At 38.2% G+C, this 21,092-nt stretch overlaps 1 protein-coding gene and 1 long non-coding RNA gene across 2 annotated transcripts in view; both read right to left on the bottom strand.

Moving 5' to 3' along the window:
- LOC146364936 (uncharacterized) overlaps window positions 1-15,485 on the bottom strand; it is a 33,678-nt gene extending 18,193 nt beyond the window's left edge. The window contains exon 1 of the long non-coding RNA XR_014798862.1: window positions 37-15,485. This is a non-coding gene — a long non-coding RNA (uncharacterized LOC146364936). The remainder of the gene's footprint in view (window positions 1-36) is intronic.
- Window positions 15,486-16,090: 605 nt separating this feature from the next.
- LOC146364937 (uncharacterized) overlaps window positions 16,091-21,092 on the bottom strand; it is a 42,608-nt gene continuing 37,606 nt past the window's right edge. The window contains exons 45-48 of the mRNA XM_084916408.1: window positions 20,920-21,023; window positions 18,729-18,773; window positions 18,502-18,640; window positions 16,091-18,389 (exon numbers count right to left, since the gene is read on the bottom strand). Of these exons, the coding sequence (XP_084772534.1) occupies window positions 18,143-18,389; window positions 18,502-18,640; window positions 18,729-18,773; window positions 20,920-21,023 (535 nt within the window). The 3' untranslated portion in view covers window positions 16,091-18,142. The remainder of the gene's footprint in view (window positions 18,390-18,501; window positions 18,641-18,728; window positions 18,774-20,919; window positions 21,024-21,092) is intronic.

A 21,092-nucleotide genomic window follows, 5' to 3' on the forward strand; every position in this document is an offset into this window, starting at 1 on the left:
AAAAAGTAAAACTAAACAAAGACAGTCAATCTGTACCTTTTAGCTACAACATTGGAGCTCGTCTGACTTGAGCACTGGACATCTTGGAGGTCAGAGGCCGGACGTCCAGCAGAGCATGTGGTTTTGTCACGGCGTCCATAATCAGCTCTGTGGATAACTAAAACCTGTCCTTTTTCTGAGGAAGAGATCATAGCATTAAACAATAACCATGTTTACATTTCAATAAATGAAATTCAACAAAGTTACAAAAAAGAAAACCTCACCACACTGAAGGTTTGCCTGAGATCCTTCACATGTTGCACTCGGGACTGAGAGAAAAACACAAAAGACATTAGAAAGTGTAATAATTCATGTGCAGACTGATTATTAGTTCATGATTTAATTCGCAACTTGAACTCTTTTGCAACCTTTTCCTTCTGTTTCATCGTTTCTGCATCCTGCAATCTGTCTTTGAATAATATATATAAAACGTAGTATGATTTTATTATTTTTGTTTTCCTCTGTCCATTTTAATTTTTACTGTCATTTTATGTTTTGCATCTCACATGTTCCCCTGTTTCCTTTTTGTTCATTTTTTACCTTTTTAAAATTAATTTCAGTTTTATTTAAATATTGCCAAATCAGCAGTCACTTCAAGGCATTTTATACCCTTAAAGACCCTACAAAAATAAAGAGAAAACTAGTTTATTTTGGAGAACCTCCTTAAAAACAAAGGTGTATTTAAGCCAACACAATAAACAGATGTTTCGGATTAAGTCCTAGCTGCGAATGCTCCACGTTGATGTTTGTTCGTTTTTTAAAGAAAACGAGAATAAAAAGAGGATGTTCTGTAAAATGTCATGATTCAGTGGCTAAATGTCCATTATTAAGCCTCAGTCACAGAGGTTTGACCCATGACAGAAAAGCCGATCAGCTGATCATTAATCAGTTTCACGATTGAAGTAGCAACAGGAGAGGGAGGGCGAGAGAGAGGCAGTCGCTCCATATATCGGTTGTTAAGCTTAACGTGGGAATGCTTTACAAACATTCAGAGATGAACTTACACACTTGCTTTACTTCTCTCTGGGATCACTTCCTCGGAGATAAAATGCTGGTTTGGTAGCGAGACTACAAATACACACAGCCGCTCTATCAGGTGAGCACACTGCTCCGACGTGCTACGGTTATGAGCCGAATTACACCGTGTCGCAAGTTTTGTGAGGTGCTTTTTTGATATTTAATGGATCGGATTACATTTTTTATTTCTCTCCGATATCCGATCCAGTAATTTACGTCAGTATCGGACCGATACCGATACGTAATATCGGATACCGATACCGATACGTAGGATCGGTCCATCTCTACTTTAAAGTAAACTTTTCTTTAATATCTTGAAGTTCAAGTTTTGCTGCCTTCCTCTCTGCTTTTTGTCCACACTCTTATAACCTTCCCTTACTCTGTTCTCCATTAATTTCTCCATTCAAGTCCATTTTCAGTATTTATTTTCATGTTTCAACGTCTCCTTGATTTAGTACTGGTTGCTCATTGCCTTTTTTAGTTATGTCTGTATTTGGGTTTTGATATGCTACTGTTTGGTTGTCCTCAGCTGTGTTAATTACATGCACCCATGTCTTGTTGCTCAGGGGTGTCTAATTCCCACGTAACCCTCTGTTTGCATATTAAAACAACTAATTAAAAAACCTTGTGCCGGTTTAGCTCAGTGGGTGAGCAGGCAACCGTATGCCGTATGGCTGGAGAGCAGTAGGCCCAGGTTTGCATCTCGTCTCCTCTTTCTCATCCTGCTTTCACGTCTATCAACACCATGTCTATCCACTAAAGGCAAAAAAACTCCCGACTTTTTTGTGAATCTTCAAATCAGCTATCGAAGTTCATCTTTTTAAAAATTATTTCATGTCCTGTAATGTGTATTTGAGTCTTTGAATCCATGTTTAAAATCTATTTTTCTGTCCAATGCCATATTTTTATTGCCATTTTTTTTTTTTTGCATTTCCACATTTTTTGTTTGTTGTTTGTTCATCTTTAAACTTTTAAAGTTCAAATAAAGTTTAGTTTGATTTTGCAGCAAAACCTTGGTATACAAAGGGTAACTAAGCCTGAAGTTCAACTTCAGCTTGTCAACACAATACACTGATATTTTGAACAAGAAGTACTAGCTGCAAATTCTCCAAAATCTCTTTGTAAAAAAGTAAAATAGTATAAGAAAGAATCTGTCCTATTGGTTATCGTGATCTGAATGTCCATTATAAAGCCTCAGACACAGAGGTTTGACCCCACTCAGTGAAATCAACGAGGATGGTCCCTGAGACTGCTTTGGACGCTAGCAGAATTGTTTTGGAGTTGTATGTGCATTACTGTTTAAGGCACTTACACTGGGTGTGTTGACCCTGGGTGATGTCCAAAACCTGCAGGACACCGGCCCTTGAGGTTTGGAGCTGGACACCCCTGGTTTAAGGTACTTACACTGACAAGTATAATCCACCTCCAGGTACTTGTAGGTGCCACCACAGGGGTCTCCAAATACAGAGTTGCTCGCTGAGATAGTACAGCTGTTTTTCCCATTACAACTTTGAATGAAGATAGAAAGTGAGTCAGCAAAGGGTTTAACACACTGCACATTGTGTAGCCTGGTAAAAGAAAAAAAAAAAGTAAAACTAAACAAAGACAGTCAATCTGTACCTTTTAGCTACAACATTGGTGCTCGTCTGACTTGAGCACTGGACATCTTGGAGGTCAGAGGCCGGACGTCCAGCAGAGCATGTGGTTTTGTCACGGCGTCCATAATCAGCTCTGTGGATAACTAAAACCTGTCCTTTTTCTGAGGAAGAGATCATAGCATTAAACAATAACCATGTTTACATTTCAATAAATGAAATTCAACAAAGTTACAAAAAAGAAAACCTCACCACACTGAAGGTTTGCCTGAGATCCTTCACATGTTGCACTCGGGACTGAGAGAAAAACACAAAACACATTAGAAAGTGTAATAATTCATGTGCAGACTGATTATTAGTTCATGATTTAATTCGCAACTTGAACTCTTTTGCAACCTTTTCCTTCTGTTTCATCGTTTCTGCATCCTGCAATCTGTCTTTGAATAATATATATAAAACGTAGTATGATTTTATTATTTTTGTTTTCCTCTGTCCATTTTAATTTTTACTGTCATTTTATGTTTTGCATCTCACATGTTCCCCTGTTTCCTTTTTGTTCAGTTTTTACCTTTTTAAAATTAATTTCAGTTTTATTTAAATATTGCCAAATCAGCAGTCACTTCAAGGCATTTTATACCCTTAAAGACCCTACAAAAATAAAGAGAAAACTAGTTTATTTTGGAGAACCTCCTTAAAAACAAAGGTGTATTTAAGCCAACACAATAAACAGATGTTTCGGATTAAGTCCTAGCTGCGAATGCTCCACGTTGATGTTTGTTCGTTTTTTAAAGAAAACGAGAATAAAAAGAGGATGTTCTGTAAAATGTCATGATTCAGTGGCTAAATGTCCATTATTAAGCCTCAGTCACAGAGGTTTGACCCACGACAGAAAAGCCGATCAGCTGATCATTAATCAGTTTCACGATTGAAGTAGCAACAGGAGAGGGAGGGCGAGAGAGAGGCAGTCGCTCCATATATCGGTTGTTAAGCTTAACGTGGGAATGCTTTACAAACATTCAGAGATGAACTTACACACTTGCTTTACTTCTCTCTGGGATCACTTCCTCGGAGATAAAATGCTGGTTTGGTAGCGAGACTACAAATACACACAGCCGCTCTATCAGGTGAGCACACTGCTCCGACGTGCTACGGTTATGAGCCGAATTACACCGTGTCGCAAGTTTTGTGAGGTGCTTTTTTGATATTTAATGGATCGGATTACATTTTTTATTTCTCTCCGATATCCGATCCAGTAATTTACGTCAGTATCGGACCGATACCGATACGTAATATCGGATACCGATACCGATACGTAGGATCGGTCCATCTCTACTTTAAAGTAAACTTTTCTTTAATATCTTGAAGTTCAAGTTTTGCTGCCTTCCTCTCTGCTTTTTGTTCACACTCTTATAACCTTCCCTTACTCTGTTCTCCATTAATTTCTCCATTCAAGTCCATTTTCAGTATTTATTTTCATGTTTCAATGTCTCCTTGATTTAGTACTGGTTGCTCATTGCCTTTTTTAGTTATGTCTTTATTTGGGTTTTGATATGCTACTGTTTGGTTGTCCTCAGCTGTGTTAATTACATGCACCCATGTCTTGTTGCTCAGGGGTGTCTAATTCACACGTAACCCTCTGTTTGCATATTAAAACACCTAATTAAAAAACCTTGTGCCGGTTTAGCTCAGTGGGTGAGCAGGCAACCGTATGCCGTATGGCTGGAGAGCAGTAGGCCCAGGTTTGCATCTCGTCTCCTCTTTCTCATCCTGCTTTCACGTCTATCAACACCATGTCTATCCACTAAAGGCAAAAAAACTCCCGACTTTTTTGTGAATCTTCAAATCAGCTATCGAAGTTCATCTTTTTAAAAATTATTTCATGTCCTGTAATGTGTATTTGAGTCTTTGAATCCATGTTTAAAATCTATTTTTCTGTCCAATGCCATATTTTTATTGCCATTTTTTTTTTTTGCATTTCCACATTTTTTGTTTCTTGTTTATTCATCTTTAAACTTTTAAAGTTCAAATAAAGTTTAGTTTGATTTTGCAGCACTACCTTTGTATACAAAGGGTAACTAAGCCTGAAGTTCAACTTCAGCTTGTCAACACAATACACTGATATTTTGAACAAGAAGTACTAGCTGCAAATTCTCCAAAATCTCTTTGTAAAAAAGTAAAATAGTATAAGAAAGAATCTGTCCTATTGGTTATCGTGATCTGAATGTCCATTATAAAGCCTCAGACACAGAGGTTTGACCCCACTCAGTGAAATCAACGAGGATGGTCCCTGAGACTGCTTTGGACGCTAGCAGAATTTTTTTGGAGTTGTATGTGCATTACTGTTTAAGGCACGTACACTGGGTGTGTTGACCCTGGGTGATGTCCAAAACCTGCAGGACACCGGCCCTTGAGGTTTGGAGCTGGACACCCCTGGTTTAAGGTACTTACACTGACAAGTATAATCCACCTCCAGGTACTTGTAGGTGCCACCACAGGGGTCTCCAAATACAGAGTTGCTCGCTGAGATAGTACAGCTGTTTTTCCCATTACAACTTTGAATGCAGATAGAAAGTGAGTCAGCAAAGGGTTTAACACACTGCACATTGTGTAGCCTGGTAAAAGAAAAAAAAAAAGTAAAACTAAACAAAGACAGTCAATCTGTACCTTTTAGCTACAACATTGGTGCTCGTCTGACTTGAGCACTGGACATCTTGGAGGTCAGAGGCCGGACGTCCAGCAGAGCATGTGGTTTTGTCACGGCGTCCATAATCAGCTCTGTGGATAACTAAAACCTGTCCTTTTTCTGAGGAAGAGATCATAGCATTAAACAATAACCATGTTTACATTTCAATAAATGAAATTCAACAAAGTTACAAAAAAGAAAACCTCACCACACTGAAGGTTTGCCTGAGATCCTTCACATGTTGCACTCGGGACTGAGAGAAAAACACAAAACACATTAGAAAGTGTAATAATTCATGTGCAGACTGATTATTAGTTCATGATTTAATTCGCAACTTGAACTCTTTTGCAACCTTTTCCTTCTGTTTCATCGTTTCTGCATCCTGCAATCTGTCTTTGAATAATATATATAAAACGTAGTATGATTTTATTATTTTTGTTTTCCTCTGTCCATTTTAATTTTTACTGTCATTTTATGTTTTGCATCTCACATGTTCCCCTGTTTCCTTTTTGTTCATTTTTTACCTTTTTAAAATTAATTTCAGTTTTATTTAAATATTGCCAAATCAGCAGTCACTTCAAGGCATTTTATACCCTTAAAGACCCTACAAAAATAAAGAGAAAACTAGTTTATTTTGGAGAACCTCCTTAAAAACAAAGGTGTATTTAAGCCAACACAATAAACAGATGTTTCGGATTAAGTCCTAGCTGCGAATGCTCCACGTTGATGTTTGTTCGTTTTTTAAAGAAAACGAGAATAAAAAGAGGATGTTCTGTAAAATGTCATGATTCAGTGGCTAAATGTCCATTATTAAGCCTCAGTCACAGAGGTTTGACCCATGACAGAAAAGCCGATCAGCTGATCATTAATCAGTTTCACGATTGAAGTAGCAACAGGAGAGGGAGGGCGAGAGAGAGGCAGTCGCTCCATATATCGGTTGTTAAGCTTAACGTGGGAATGCTTTACAAACATTCAGAGATGAACTTACACACTTGCTTTACTTCTCTCTGGGATCACTTCCTCGGAGATAAAATGCTGGTTTGGTAGCGAGACTACAAATACACACAGCCGCTCTATCAGGTGAGCACACTGCTCCGACGTGCTACGGTTATGAGCCGAATTACACCGTGTCGCAAGTTTTGTGAGGTGCTTTTTTGATATTTAATGGATCGGATTACATTTTTTATTTCTCTCCGATATCCGATCCAGTAATTTACGTCAGTATCGGACCGATACCGATACGTAATATCGGATACCGATACCGATACGTAGGATCGGTCCATCTCTACTTTAAAGTAAACTTTTCTTTAATATCTTGAAGTTCAAGTTTTGCTGCCTTCCTCTCTGCTTTTTGTTCACACTCTTATAACCTTCCCTTACTCTGTTCTCCATTAATTTCTCCATTCAAGTCCATTTTCAGTATTTATTTTCATGTTTCAATGTCTCCTTGATTTAGTACTGGTTGCTCATTGCCTTTTTTAGTTATGTCTTTATTTGGGTTTTGATATGCTACTGTTTGGTTGTCCTCAGCTGTGTTAATTACATGCACCCATGTCTTGTTGCTCAGGGGTGTCTAATTCACACGTAACCCTCTGTTTGCATATTAAAACACCTAATTAAAAAACCTTGTGCCGGTTTAGCTCAGTGGGTGAGCAGGCAACCGTATGCCGTATGGCTGGAGAGCAGTAGGCCCAGGTTTGCATCTCGTCTCCTCTTTCTCATCCTGCTTTCACGTCTATCAACACCATGTCTATCCACTAAAGGCAAAAAAACTCCCGACTTTTTTGTGAATCTTCAAATCAGCTATCGAAGTTCATCTTTTTAAAAATTATTTCATGTCCTGTAATGTGTATTTGAGTCTTTGAATCCATGTTTAAAATCTATTTTTCTGTCCAATGCCATATTTTTATTGCCATTTTTTTTTTTTGCATTTCCACATTTTTTGTTTCTTGTTTATTCATCTTTAAACTTTTAAAGTTCAAATAAAGTTTAGTTTGATTTTGCAGCACTACCTTTGTATACAAAGGGTAACTAAGCCTGAAGTTCAACTTCAGCTTGTCAACACAATACACTGATATTTTGAACAAGAAGTACTAGCTGCAAATTCTCCAAAATCTCTTTGTAAAAAAGTAAAATAGTATAAGAAAGAATCTGTCCTATTGGTTATCGTGATCTGAATGTCCATTATAAAGCCTCAGACACAGAGGTTTGACCCCACTCAGTGAAATCAACGAGGATGGTCCCTGAGACTGCTTTGGACGCTAGCAGAATTTTTTTGGAGTTGTATGTGCATTACTGTTTAAGGCACGTACACTGGGTGTGTTGACCCTGGGTGATGTCCAAAACCTGCAGGACACCGGCCCTTGAGGTTTGGAGCTGGACACCCCTGGTTTAAGGTACTTACACTGACAAGTATAATCCACCTCCAGGTACTTGTAGGTGCCACCACAGGGGTCTCCAAATACAGAGTTGCTCGCTGAGATAGTACAGCTGTTTTTCCCATTACAACTTTGAATGCAGATAGAAAGTGAGTCAGCAAAGGGTTTAACACACTGCACATTGTGTAGCCTGGTAAAAGAAAAAAAAAAAGTAAAACTAAACAAAGACAGTCAATCTGTACCTTTTAGCTACAACATTGGTGCTCGTCTGACTTGAGCACTGGACATCTTGGAGGTCAGAGGCCGGACGTCCAGCAGAGCATGTGGTTTTGTCACGGCGTCCATAATCAGCTCTGTGGATAACTAAAACCTGTCCTTTTTCTGAGGAAGAGATCATAGCATTAAACAATAACCATGTTTACATTTCAATAAATGAAATTCAACAAAGTTACAAAAAAGAAAACCTCACCACACTGAAGGTTTGCCTGAGATCCTTCACATGTTGCACTCGGGACTGAGAGAAAAACACAAAACACATTAGAAAGTGTAATAATTCATGTGCAGACTGATTATTAGTTCATGATTTAATTCGCAACTTGAACTCTTTTGCAACCTTTTCCTTCTGTTTCATCGTTTCTGCATCCTGCAATCTGTCTTTGAATAATATATATAAAACGTAGTATGATTTTATTATTTTTGTTTTCCTCTGTCCATTTTAATTTTTACTGTCATTTTATGTTTTGCATCTCACATGTTCCCCTGTTTCCTTTTTGTTCATTTTTTACCTTTTTAAAATTAATTTCAGTTTTATTTAAATATTGCCAAATCAGCAGTCACTTCAAGGCATTTTATACCCTTAAAGACCCTACAAAAATAAAGAGAAAACTAGTTTATTTTGGAGAACCTCCTTAAAAACAAAGGTGTATTTAAGCCAACACAATAAACAGATGTTTCGGATTAAGTCCTAGCTGCGAATGCTCCACGTTGATGTTTGTTCGTTTTTTAAAGAAAACGAGAATAAAAAGAGGATGTTCTGTAAAATGTCATGATTCAGTGGCTAAATGTCCATTATTAAGCCTCAGTCACAGAGGTTTGACCCATGACAGAAAAGCCGATCAGCTGATCATTAATCAGTTTCACGATTGAAGTAGCAACAGGAGAGGGAGGGCGAGAGAGAGGCAGTCGCTCCATATATCGGTTGTTAAGCTTAACGTGGGAATGCTTTACAAACATTCAGAGATGAACTTACACACTTGCTTTACTTCTCTCTGGGATCACTTCCTCGGAGATAAAATGCTGGTTTGGTAGCGAGACTACAAATACACACAGCCGCTCTATCAGGTGAGCACACTGCTCCGACGTGCTACGGTTATGAGCCGAATTACACCGTGTCGCAAGTTTTGTGAGGTGCTTTTTTGATATTTAATGGATCGGATTACATTTTTTATTTCTCTCCGATATCCGATCCAGTAATTTACGTCAGTATCGGACCGATACCGATACGTAATATCGGATACCGATACCGATACGTAGGATCGGTCCATCTCTACTTTAAAGTAAACTTTTCTTTAATATCTTGAAGTTCAAGTTTTGCTGCCTTCCTCTCTGCTTTTTGTTCACACTCTTATAACCTTCCCTTACTCTGTTCTCCATTAATTTCTCCATTCAAGTCCATTTTCAGTATTTATTTTCATGTTTCAATGTCTCCTTGATTTAGTACTGGTTGCTCATTGCCTTTTTTAGTTATGTCTTTATTTGGGTTTTGATATGCTACTGTTTGGTTGTCCTCAGCTGTGTTAATTACATGCACCCATGTCTTGTTGCTCAGGGGTGTCTAATTCACACGTAACCCTCTGTTTGCATATTAAAACACCTAATTAAAAAACCTTGTGCCGGTTTAGCTCAGTGGGTGAGCAGGCAACCGTATGCCGTATGGCTGGAGAGCAGTAGGCCCAGGTTTGCATCTCGTCTCCTCTTTCTCATCCTGCTTTCACGTCTATCAACACCATGTCTATCCACTAAAGGCAAAAAAACTCCCGACTTTTTTGTGAATCTTCAAATCAGCTATCGAAGTTCATCTTTTTAAAAATTATTTCATGTCCTGTAATGTGTATTTGAGTCTTTGAATCCATGTTTAAAATCTATTTTTCTGTCCAATGCCATATTTTTATTGCCATTTTTTTTTTTTGCATTTCCACATTTTTTGTTTCTTGTTTATTCATCTTTAAACTTTTAAAGTTCAAATAAAGTTTAGTTTGATTTTGCAGCACTACCTTTGTATACAAAGGGTAACTAAGCCTGAAGTTCAACTTCAGCTTGTCAACACAATACACTGATATTTTGAACAAGAAGTACTAGCTGCAAATTCTCCAAAATCTCTTTGTAAAAAAGTAAAATAGTATAAGAAAGAATCTGTCCTATTGGTTATCGTGATCTGAATGTCCATTATAAAGCCTCAGACACAGAGGTTTGACCCCACTCAGTGAAATCAACGAGGATGGTCCCTGAGACTGCTTTGGACGCTAGCAGAATTTTTTTGGAGTTGTATGTGCATTACTGTTTAAGGCACTTACACTGGGTGTGTTGACCCTGGGTGATGTCCAAAACCTGCAGGACACCGGCCCTTGAGGTTTGGAGCTGGACACCCCTGGTTTAAGGTACTTACACTGACAAGTATAATCCACCTCCAGGTACTTGTAGGTGCCACCACAGGGGTCTCCAAATACAGAGTTGCTCGCTGAGATAGTACAGCTGTTTTTCCCATTACAACTTTGAATGAAGATAGAAAGTGAGTCAGCAAAGGGTTTAACACACTGCACATTGTGTAGCCTGGTAAAAGAAAAAAAAAAAGTAAAACTAAACAAAGACAGTCAATCTGTACCTTTTAGCTACAACATTGGTGCTCGTCTGACTTGAGCACTGGACATCTTGGAGGTCAGAGGCCGGACGTCCAGCAGAGCATGTGGTTTTGTCACGGCGTCCATAATCAGCTCTGTGGATAACTAAAACCTGTCCTTTTTCTGAGGAAGAGATCATAGCATTAAACAATAACCATGTTTACATTTCAATAAATGAAATTCAACAAAGTTACAAAAAAGAAAACCTCACCACACTGAAGGTTTGCCTGAGATCCTTCACATGTTGCACTCGGGACTGAGAGAAAAACACAAAACACATTAGAAAGTGTAATAATTCATGTGCAGACTGATTATTAGTTCATGATTTAATTCGCAACTTGAACTCTTTTGCAACCTTTTCCTTCTGTTTCATCGTTTCTGCATCCTGCAATCTGTCTTTGAATAATATATATAAAACGTAGTATGATTTTATTATTTTTGTTTTCCTCTGTCCATTTTAATTTTTACTGTCATTTTATGTTTTGCATCTCACATGTTCCCCTGTTTCCTTTTTGTTCATTTTTTACCTTTTTAAAATTAATTTCAGTTTTATTTAAATATTGCCAAATCAGCAGTCACTTCAAGGCATTTTATACCCTTAAAGACCCTACAAAAATAAAGAGAAAACTAGTTTATTTTGGAGAACCTCCTTAAAAACAAAGGTGTATTTAAGCCAACACAATAAACAGATGTTTCGGATTAAGTCCTAGCTGCGAATGCTCCACGTTGATGTTTGTTCGTTTTTTAAAGAAAACGAGAATAAAAAGAGGATGTTCTGTAAAATGTCATGATTCAGTGGCTAAATGTCCATTATTAAGCCTCAGTCACAGAGGTTTGACCCATGACAGAAAAGCCGATCAGCTGATCATTAATCAGTTTCACGATTGAAGTAGCAACAGGAGAGGGAGGGCGAGAGAGAGGCAGTCGCTCCATATATCGGTTGTTAAGCTTAACGTGGGAATGCTTTACAAACATTCAGAGATGAACTTACACACTTGCTTTACTTCTCTCTGGGATCACTTCCTCGGAGATAAAATGCTGGTTTGGTAGCGAGACTACAAATACACACAGCCGCTCTATCAGGTGAGCACACTGCTCCGACGTGCTACGGTTATGAGCCGAATTACACCGTGTCGCAAGTTTTGTGAGGTGCTTTTTTGATATTTAATGGATCGGATTACATTTTTTATTTCTCTCCGATATCCGATCCAGTAATTTACGTCAGTATCGGACCGATACCGATACGTAATATCGGATACCGATACCGATACGTAGGATCGGTCCATCTCTACTTTAAAGTAAACTTTTCTTTAATATCTTGAAGTTCAAGTTTTGCTGCCTTCCTCTCTGCTTTTTGTTCACACTCTTATAACCTTCCCTTACTCTGTTCTCCATTAATTTCTCCATTCAAGTCCATTTTCAGTATTTATTTTCATGTTTCAATGTCTCCTTGATTTAGTACTGGTTGCTCATTGCCTTTTTTAGTTATGTCTTTATTTGGGTTTTGATATGCTACTGTTTGGTTGTCCTCAGCTGTGTTAATTACATGCACCCATGTCTTGTTGCTCAGGGGTGTCTAATTCACACGTAACCCTCTGTTTGCATATTAAAACACCTAATTAAAAAACCTTGTGCCGGTTTAGCTCAGTGGGTGAGCAGGCAACCGTATGCCGTATGGCTGGAGAGCAGTAGGCCCAGGTTTGCATCTCGTCTCCTCTTTCTCATCCTGCTTTCACGTCTATCAACACCATGTCTATCCACTAAAGGCAAAAAAACTCCCGACTTTTTTGTGAATCTTCAAATCAGCTATCGAAGTTCATCTTTTTAAAAATTATTTCATGTCCTGTAATGTGTATTTGAGTCTTTGAATCCATGTTTAAAATCTATTTTTCTGTCCAATGCCATATTTTTATTGCCATTTTTTTTTTTTGCATTTCCACATTTTTTGTTTCTTGTTTATTCATCTTTAAACTTTTAAAGTTCAAATAAAGTTTAGTTTGATTTTGCAGCACTACCTTTGTATACAAAGGGTAACTAAGCCTGAAGTTCAACTTCAGCTTGTCAACACAATACACTGATATTTTGAACAAGAAGTACTAGCTGCAAATTCTCCAAAATCTCTTTGTAAAAAAGTAAAATAGTATAAGAAAGAATCTGTCCTATTGGTTATCGTGATCTGAATGTCCATTATAAAGCCTCAGACACAGAGGTTTGACCCCACTCAGTGAAATCAACGAGGATGGTCCCTGAGACTGCTTTGGACGCTAGCAGAATTTTTTTGGAGTTGTATGTGCATTACTGTTTAAGGCACTTACACTGGGTGTGTTGACCCTGGGTGATGTCCAAAACCTGCAGGACACCGGCCCTTGAGGTTTGGAGCTGGACACCCCTGGTTTAAGGTACTTACACTGACAAGTATAATCCACCTCCAGGTACTTGTAGGTGCCACCACAGGGGTCTCCAAATACAGAGTTGCTCGCTGAGATAGTACAGCTGTTTTTCCCATTACAACTTTGAATGCAGATAGAAAGTGAGTCAGCAAAGGGTTTAACACACTGCACATTGTGTAGCCTGGTAAAAGAAAAAAAAAAAGTAAAACTAAACAAAGACAGTCAATCTGTACCTTTTAGCTACAACATTGGTGCTCGTCTGACTTGAGCACTGGACATCTTGGAGGTCAGAGGCCGGACGTCCAGCAGAGCATGTGGTTTTGTCACGGCGTCCATAATCAGCTCTGTGGATAACTAAAACCTGTCCTTTTTCTGAGGAAGAGATCATAGCATTAAACAATAACCATGTTTACATTTCAATAAATGAAATTCAACAAAGTTACAAAAAAGAAAACCTCACCACACTGAAGGTTTGCCTGAGATCCTTCACATGTTGCACTCGGGACTGAGAGAAAAACACAAAAGACATTAGAAAGTGTAATAATTCATGTGCAGACTGATTATTAGTTCATGATTTAATTCGCAACTTGAACTCTTTTGCAACCTTTTCCTTCTGTTTCATCGTTTCTGCATCCTGCAATCTGTCTTTGAATAATATATATAAAACGTAGTATGATTTTATTATTTTTGTTTTCCTCTGTCCATTTTAATTTTTACTGTCATTTTATGTTTTGCATCTCACATGTTCCCCTGTTTCCTTTTTGTTCATTTTTTACCTTTTTAAAATTAATTTCAGTTTTATTTAAATATTGCCAAATCAGCAGTCACTTCAAGGCATTTTATACCCTTAAAGACCCTACAAAAATAAAGAGAAAACTAGTTTATTTTGGAGAACCTCCTTAAAAACAAAGGTGTATTTAAGCCAACACAATAAACAGATGCTTCGGATTAAGTCCTAGCTGCGAATGCTCCACGTTGATGTTTGTTCGTTTTTTAAAGAAAACGAGAATAAAAAGAGGATGTTCTGTAAAATGTCATGATTCAGTGGCTAAATGTCCATTATTAAGCCTCAGTCACAGAGGTTTGACCCACGACAGAAAAGCCGATCAGCTGATCATTAATCAGTTTCACGATTGAAGTAGCAACAGGAGAGGGAGGGCGAGAGAGAGGCAGTCGCTCCATATATCGGTTGTTAAGCTTAACGTGGGAATGCTTTACAAACATTCAGAGATGAACTTACACACTTGCTTTACTTCTCTCTGGGATCACTTCCTCGGAGATAAAATGCTGGTTTGGTAGCGAGACTACAAATACACACAGCCGCTCTATCAGGTGAGCACACTGCTCCGACGTGCTACGGTTATGAGCCGAATTACACCGTGTCGCAAGTTTTGTGAGGTGCTTTTTTGATATTTAATGGATCGGATTACATTTTTTATTTCTCTCCGATATCCGATCCAGTAATTTACGTCAGTATCGGACCGATACCGATACGTAATATCGGATACCGATACCGATACGTAGGATCGGTCCATCTCTACTTTAAAGTAAACTTTTCTTTAATATCTTGAAGTTCAAGTTTTGCTGCCTTCCTCTCTGCTTTTTGTTCACACTCTTATAACCTTCCCTTACTCTGTTCTCCATTAATTTCTCCATTCAAGTCCATTTTCAGTATTTATTTTCATGTTTCAATGTCTCCTTGATTTAGTACTGGTTGCTCATTGCCTTTTTTAGTTATGTCTGTATTTGGGTTTTGATATGCTACTGTTTGGTTGTCCTCAGCTGTGTTAATTACATGCACCCATGTCTTGTTGCTCAGGGGTGTCTAATTCACACGTAACCCTCTGTTTGCATATTAAAACAACTAATTAAAAAACCTTGTGCCGGTTTAGCTCAGTGGGTGAGCAGGCAACCGTATGGCTGGAGAGCAGTAGGCCCAGGTTTGCATCTCGTCTCCTCTTTCTCATCCTGCTTTCACGTCTATCAACACCATGTCTATCCACTAAAGGCAAAAAAACTCCCGACTTTTTTGTGAATCTTCAAATCAGCTATCGAAGTTCATCTTTTTAAAAATTATTTCATGTCCTGTAATGTGTATTTGAGTCTTTGAATCCATGTTTAAAATCTATTTTTCTGTCCAATGCCATATTTTTATTGCCATTTTTTTTTTTTTGCATTTCCACATTTTTTGTTTCTTGTTTGTTCATCTTTAAACTTTTAAAGTTCAAATAAAGTTTAGTTTGATTTTGCAGCAAAACCTTGGTATACAAAGGGTAACTAAGCCTGAAGTTCAACTTCAGCTTGTCAACACAATACACTGATATTTTGAACAAGAAGTACTAGCTGCAAATTCTCCAAAATCTCTTTGTAAAAAAGTAAAATAGTATAAGAAAGAATCTGTCCTATTGGTTATCGTGATCTGAATGTCCATTATAAAGCCTCAGACACAGAGGTTTGACCCCACTCAGTGAAGTCAACGAGGATGGTCCCTGAGACTGCTTTGGACGCTAGCAGAATTGTTTTGGAGTTGTATGTGCATTACTGTTTAAGGCACTTACACTGGGTGTGTTGACCCTGGGTGATGTCCAAAACCTGCAGGACACCGGCCCTTGAGGTTTGGAGCTGGACACCCCTGGTTTAAGGTACTTACACTGACAAGTATAATCCACCTCCAGGTACTTGTAGGTGCCACCACAGGGGTCTCCAAATACAGAGTTGCTCGCTGAGATAGTACAGCTGTTTTTCCCATTACAACTTTGAATGCAGATAGAAAGTGAGTCAGCAAAGGGTTTAACACACTGCACATTGTGTAGCCTGGTAAAAGAAAAAAAAAGTAAAACTAAACAAAGACAGTCAATCTGTACCTTTTAGCTACAACATTGGAGCTCGTCTGACTTGAGCACTGGACATTTTGGAGCTGAGAGGCCGGACGTCCAGCAGAGCATGTGGTTTTGTCACGGCGTCCATAATCAGCTCTGTGGATAACTAAAACCTGTCCTTTTTCTGAGGAAGAGATCATAGCATTAAACAATAACCATGTTTACATTTCAATAAATGAAATTCAACAAAGTTACAAAAAAGAAAACCTCACCACACTGAAGGTTTGCCTGAGATCCTTCACATGTTGCACTCGGGACTGAGAGAAAAACACAAAACACATTAGAAAGTGTAATAATTCATGTGCAGACTGATTATTAGTTCATGATTTAATTCGCAACTTGAACTCTTTTGCAACCTTTTCCTTCTGTTTCATCGTTTCTGCATCCTGCAATCTGTCTTTGAATAATATATATAAAACGTAGTATGATTTTATTATTTTTGTTTTCCTCTGTCCATTTTAATTTTTACTGTCATTTTATGTTTTGCATCTCACATGTTCCCCTGTTTCCTTTTTGTTCATTTTTTACCTTTTTAAAATTAATTTCAGTTTTATTTAAATATTGCCAAATCAGCAGTCACTTCAAGGCATTTTATACCCTTAAAGACCCTACAAAAATAAAGAGAAAACTAGTTTATTTTGGAGAACCTCCTTAAAAACAAAGGTGTATTTAAGCCAACACAATAAACAGATGCTTCGGATTAAGTCCTAGCTGCGAATGCTCCACGTTGATGTTTGTTCGTTTTTTAAAGAAAACGAGAATAAAAAGAGGATGTTCTGTAAAATGTCATGATTCAGTGGCTAAATGTCCATTATTAAGCCTCAGTCACAGAGGTTTGACCCACGACAGAAAAGCCGATCAGCTGATCATTAATCAGTTTCACGATTGAAGTAGCAACAGGAGAGGGAGGGCGAGAGAGAGGCAGTCGCTCCATATATCGGTTGTTAAGCTTAACGTGGGAATGCTTTACAAACATTCAGAGATGAACTTACACACTTGCTTTACTTCTCTCTGGGATCACTTCCTCGGAGATAAAATGCTGGTTTGGTAGCGAGACTACAAATACACACAGCCGCTCTATCAGGTGAGCACACTGCTCCGACGTGCTACGGTTATGAGCCGAATTACACCGTGTCGCAAGTTTTGTGAGGTGCTTTTTTGATATTTAATGGATCGGATTACATTTTTTATTTCTCTCCGATATCCGATCCAGTAATTTACGTCAGTATCGGACCGATACCGATACGTAATATCGGATACCGATACCGATACGTAGGATCGGTCCATCTCTACTTTAAAGTAAACTTTTCTTTAATATCTTGAAGTTCAAGTTTTGCTGCCTTCCTCTCTGCTTTTTGTTCACACTCTTATAACCTTCCCTTACTCTGTTCTCCATTAATTTCTCCATTCAAGTCCATTTTCAGTATTTATTTTCATGTTTCAATGTCTCCTTGATTTAGTACTGGTTGCTCATTGCCTTTTTTAGTTATGTCTTTATTTGGGTTTTGATATGCTACTGTTTGGTTGTCCTCAGCTGTGTTAATTACATGCACCCATGTCTTGTTGCTCAGGGGTGTCTAATTCACACGTAACCCTCTGTTTGCATATTAAAACACCTAATTAAAAAACCTTGTGCCGGTTTAGCTCAGTGGGTGAGCAGGCAACCGTATGCCGTATGGCTGGAGAGCAGTAGGCCCAGGTTTGCATCTCGTCTCCTCTTTCTCATCCTGCTTTCACGTCTATCAACACCATGTCTATCCACTAAAGGCAAAAAAACTCCTGACTTTTTTGTGAATCTTCAAATCAGCTATCGAAGTTCATCTTTTTAAAAATTATTTCATGTCCTGTAATGTGTATTTGAGTCTTTGAATCCATGTTTAAAATCTATTTTTCTGTCCAATGCCATATTTTTATTGCCATTTTTTTTTTTGCATTTCCACATTTTTTGTTTCTTGTTTATTCATCTTTAAACTTTTAAAGTTCAAATAAAGTTTAGTTTGATTTTGCAGCACTACCTTTGTATACAAAGGGTAACTAAGCCTGAAGTTCAACTTCAGCTTGTCAACACAATACACTGATATTTTGAACAAGAAGTACTAGCTGCAAATTCTCCAAAATCTCTTTGTAAAAAAGTAAAATAGTATAAGAAAGAATCTGTCCTATTGGTTATCGTGATCTGAATGTCCATTATAAAGCCTCAGACACAAAGGTTTGACCCCACTCAGTGAAATCAACGAGGATGGTCCCTGAGACTGCTTTGGACGCTAGCAGAATTTTTTTGGAGTTGTATGTGCATTACTGTTTAAGGCACTTACACTGGGTGTGTTGACCCTGGGTGATGTCCAAAACCTGCAGGACACCGGCCCTTGAGGTTTGGAGCTGGACACCCCTGGTTTAAGGTACTTACACTGACAAGTATAATCCACCTCCAGGTACTTGTAGGTGCCACCACAGGGGTCTCCAAATACAGAGTTGCTCGCTGAGATAGTACAGCTGTTTTTCCCATTACAACTTTGAATGCAGATAGAAAGTGAGTCAGCAAAGGGTTTAACACACTGCACATTGTGTAGCCTGGTAAAAGAAAAAAAAAAAGTAAAACTAAACAAAGACAGTCAATCTGTACCTTTTAGCTACAACATTGGTGCTCGTCTGACTTGAGCACTGGACATCTTGGAGGTCAGAGGCCGGACGTCCAGCAGAGCATGTGGTTTTGTCACGGCGTCCATAATCAGCTCTGTGGATAACTAAAACCTGTCCTTTTTCTGAGGAAGAGATCATAGCATTAAACAATAACCATGTTTACATTTCAATAAATGAAATTCAACAAAGTTACAAAAAAGAAAACCTCACCACACTGAAGGTTTGCCTGAGATCCTTCACATGTTGCACTCTGGACTGAGAGAAAAACACAAAACACATTAGAAAGTGTAATAATTCATGTGCAGACTGATTATTAGTTCATGATTTAATTCGCAACTTGAACTCTTTTGCAACCTTTTCCTTCTGTTTCATCGTTTCTGCATCCTGCAATCTGTCTTTGAATAATATATATAAAACGTAGTATGATTTTATTATTTTTGTTTTCCTCTGTCCATTTTAATTTTTACTGTCATTTTATGTTTTGCATCTCACATGTTCCCCTGTTTCCTTTTTGTTCAGTTTTTACCTTTTTAAAATTAATTTCAGTTTTATTTAAATATTGCCAAATCAGCAGTCACTTCAAGGCATTTTATACCCTTAAAGACCCTACAAAAATAAAGAGAAAACTAGTTTATTTTGGAGAACCTCCTTAAAAACAAAGGTGTATTTAAGCCAACACAATAAACAGATGCTTCGGATTAAGTCCTAGCTGCGAATGCTCCACGTTGATGTTTGTTCGTTTTTTAAAGAAAACGAGAATAAAAAGAGGATGTTCTGTAAAATGTCATGATTCAGTGGCTAAATGTCCATTATTAAGCCTCAGTCACAGAGGTTTGACCCACGACAGAAAAGCCGATCAGCTGATCATTAATCAGTTTCACGATTGAAGTAGCAACAGGAGAGGGAGGGCGAGAGAGAGGCAGTCGCTCCATATATCGGTTGTTAAGCTTAACGTGGGAATGCTTTACAAACATTCAGAGATGAACTTACACACTTGCTTTACTTCTCTCTGGGATCACTTCCTCGGAGATAAAATGCTGGTTTGGTAGCGAGACTACAAATACACACAGCCGCTCTATCAGGTGAGCACACTGCTCCGACGTGCTACGGTTATGAGCCGAATTACACCGTGTCGCAAGTTTTGTGAGGTGCTTTTTTGATATTTAATGGATCGGATTACATTTTTTATTTCTCTCCGATATCCGATCCAGTAATTTACGTCAGTATCGGACCGATACCGATACGTAATATCGGATACCGATACCGATACGTAGGATCGGTCCATCTCTACTTTAAAGTAAACTTTTCTTTAATATCTTGAAGTTCAAGTTTTGCTGCCTTCCTCTCTGCTTTTTGTTCACACTCTTATAACCTTCCCTTACTCTGTTCTCCATTAATTTCTCCATTCAAGTCCATTTTCAGTATTTATTTTCATGTTTCAATGTCTCCTTGATTTAGTACTGGTTGCTCATTGCCTTTTTTAGTTATGTCTTTATTTGGGTTTTGATATGCTACTGTTTGGTTGTCCTCAGCTGTGTTAATTACATGCACCCATGTCTTGTTGCTCAGGGGTGTCTAATTCACACGTAACCCTCTGTTTGCATATTAAAACAACTAATTAAAAAACCTTGTGCCGGTTTAGCTCAGTGGGTGAGCAGGCAACTGTATGGCTGGAGAGCAGTAGGCCCAGGTTTGCATCTCGTCTCCTCTTTCTCATCCTGCTTTCACGTCTATCAACACCATGTCTATCCACTAAAGGCAAAAAAACTCCCGACTTTTTTGTGAATCTTCAAATCAGCTATCGAAGTTCATCTTTTTAAAAATTATTTCATGTCCTGTAATGTGTATTTGAGTCTTTGAATCCATGTTTAAAATCTATTTTTCTGTCCAATGCCATATTTTTATTGCCATTTTTTTTTTTTTTGCATTTCCACATTTTTTGTTTCTTGTTTGTTCATCTTTAAACTTTTAAAGTTCAAATAAAGTTTAGTTTGATTTTGCAGCACTACCTTTGTATACAAAGGGTAACTAAGCCTGAAGTTCAACTTCAGCTTGTCAACACAATACACTGATATTTTGAACAAGAAGTACTAGCTGCAAATTCTCCAAAATCTCTTTGTAAAAAAGTAAAATAGTATAAGAAAGAATCTGTCCTATTGGTTATCGTGATCTGAATGTCCATTATAAAGCCTCAGACACAAAGGTTTGACCCCACTCAGTGAAATCAACGAGGATGGTCCCTGAGACTGCTTTGGACGCTAGCAGAATTGTTTTGGAGTTGTATGTGCATTACTGTTTAAGGCACTTACACTGGGTGTGTTGACCCTGGGTGATGTCCAAAACCTGCAGGACACCGGCCCTTGAGGTTTGGAGCTGGACACCCCTGGTTTAAGGTACTTACACTGACAAGTATAATCCACCTCCAGGTACTTGTAGGTGCCACCACAGGGGTCTCCAAATACAGAGTTGCTCGCTGAGATAGTACAGCTGTTTTTCCCATTACAACTTTGAATGCAGATAGAAAGTGAGTCAGCAAAGGGTTTAACACACTGCACATTGTGTAGCCTGGTAAAA

This window comes from Perissodus microlepis, chromosome 20 (assembly GCF_051167445.1).
Source record: "Perissodus microlepis isolate ML-2025 ecotype Zambia chromosome 20, ASM5116744v1, whole genome shotgun sequence".
NCBI classification, from domain to species: domain Eukaryota; kingdom Metazoa; phylum Chordata; class Actinopteri; order Cichliformes; family Cichlidae; genus Perissodus; species Perissodus microlepis.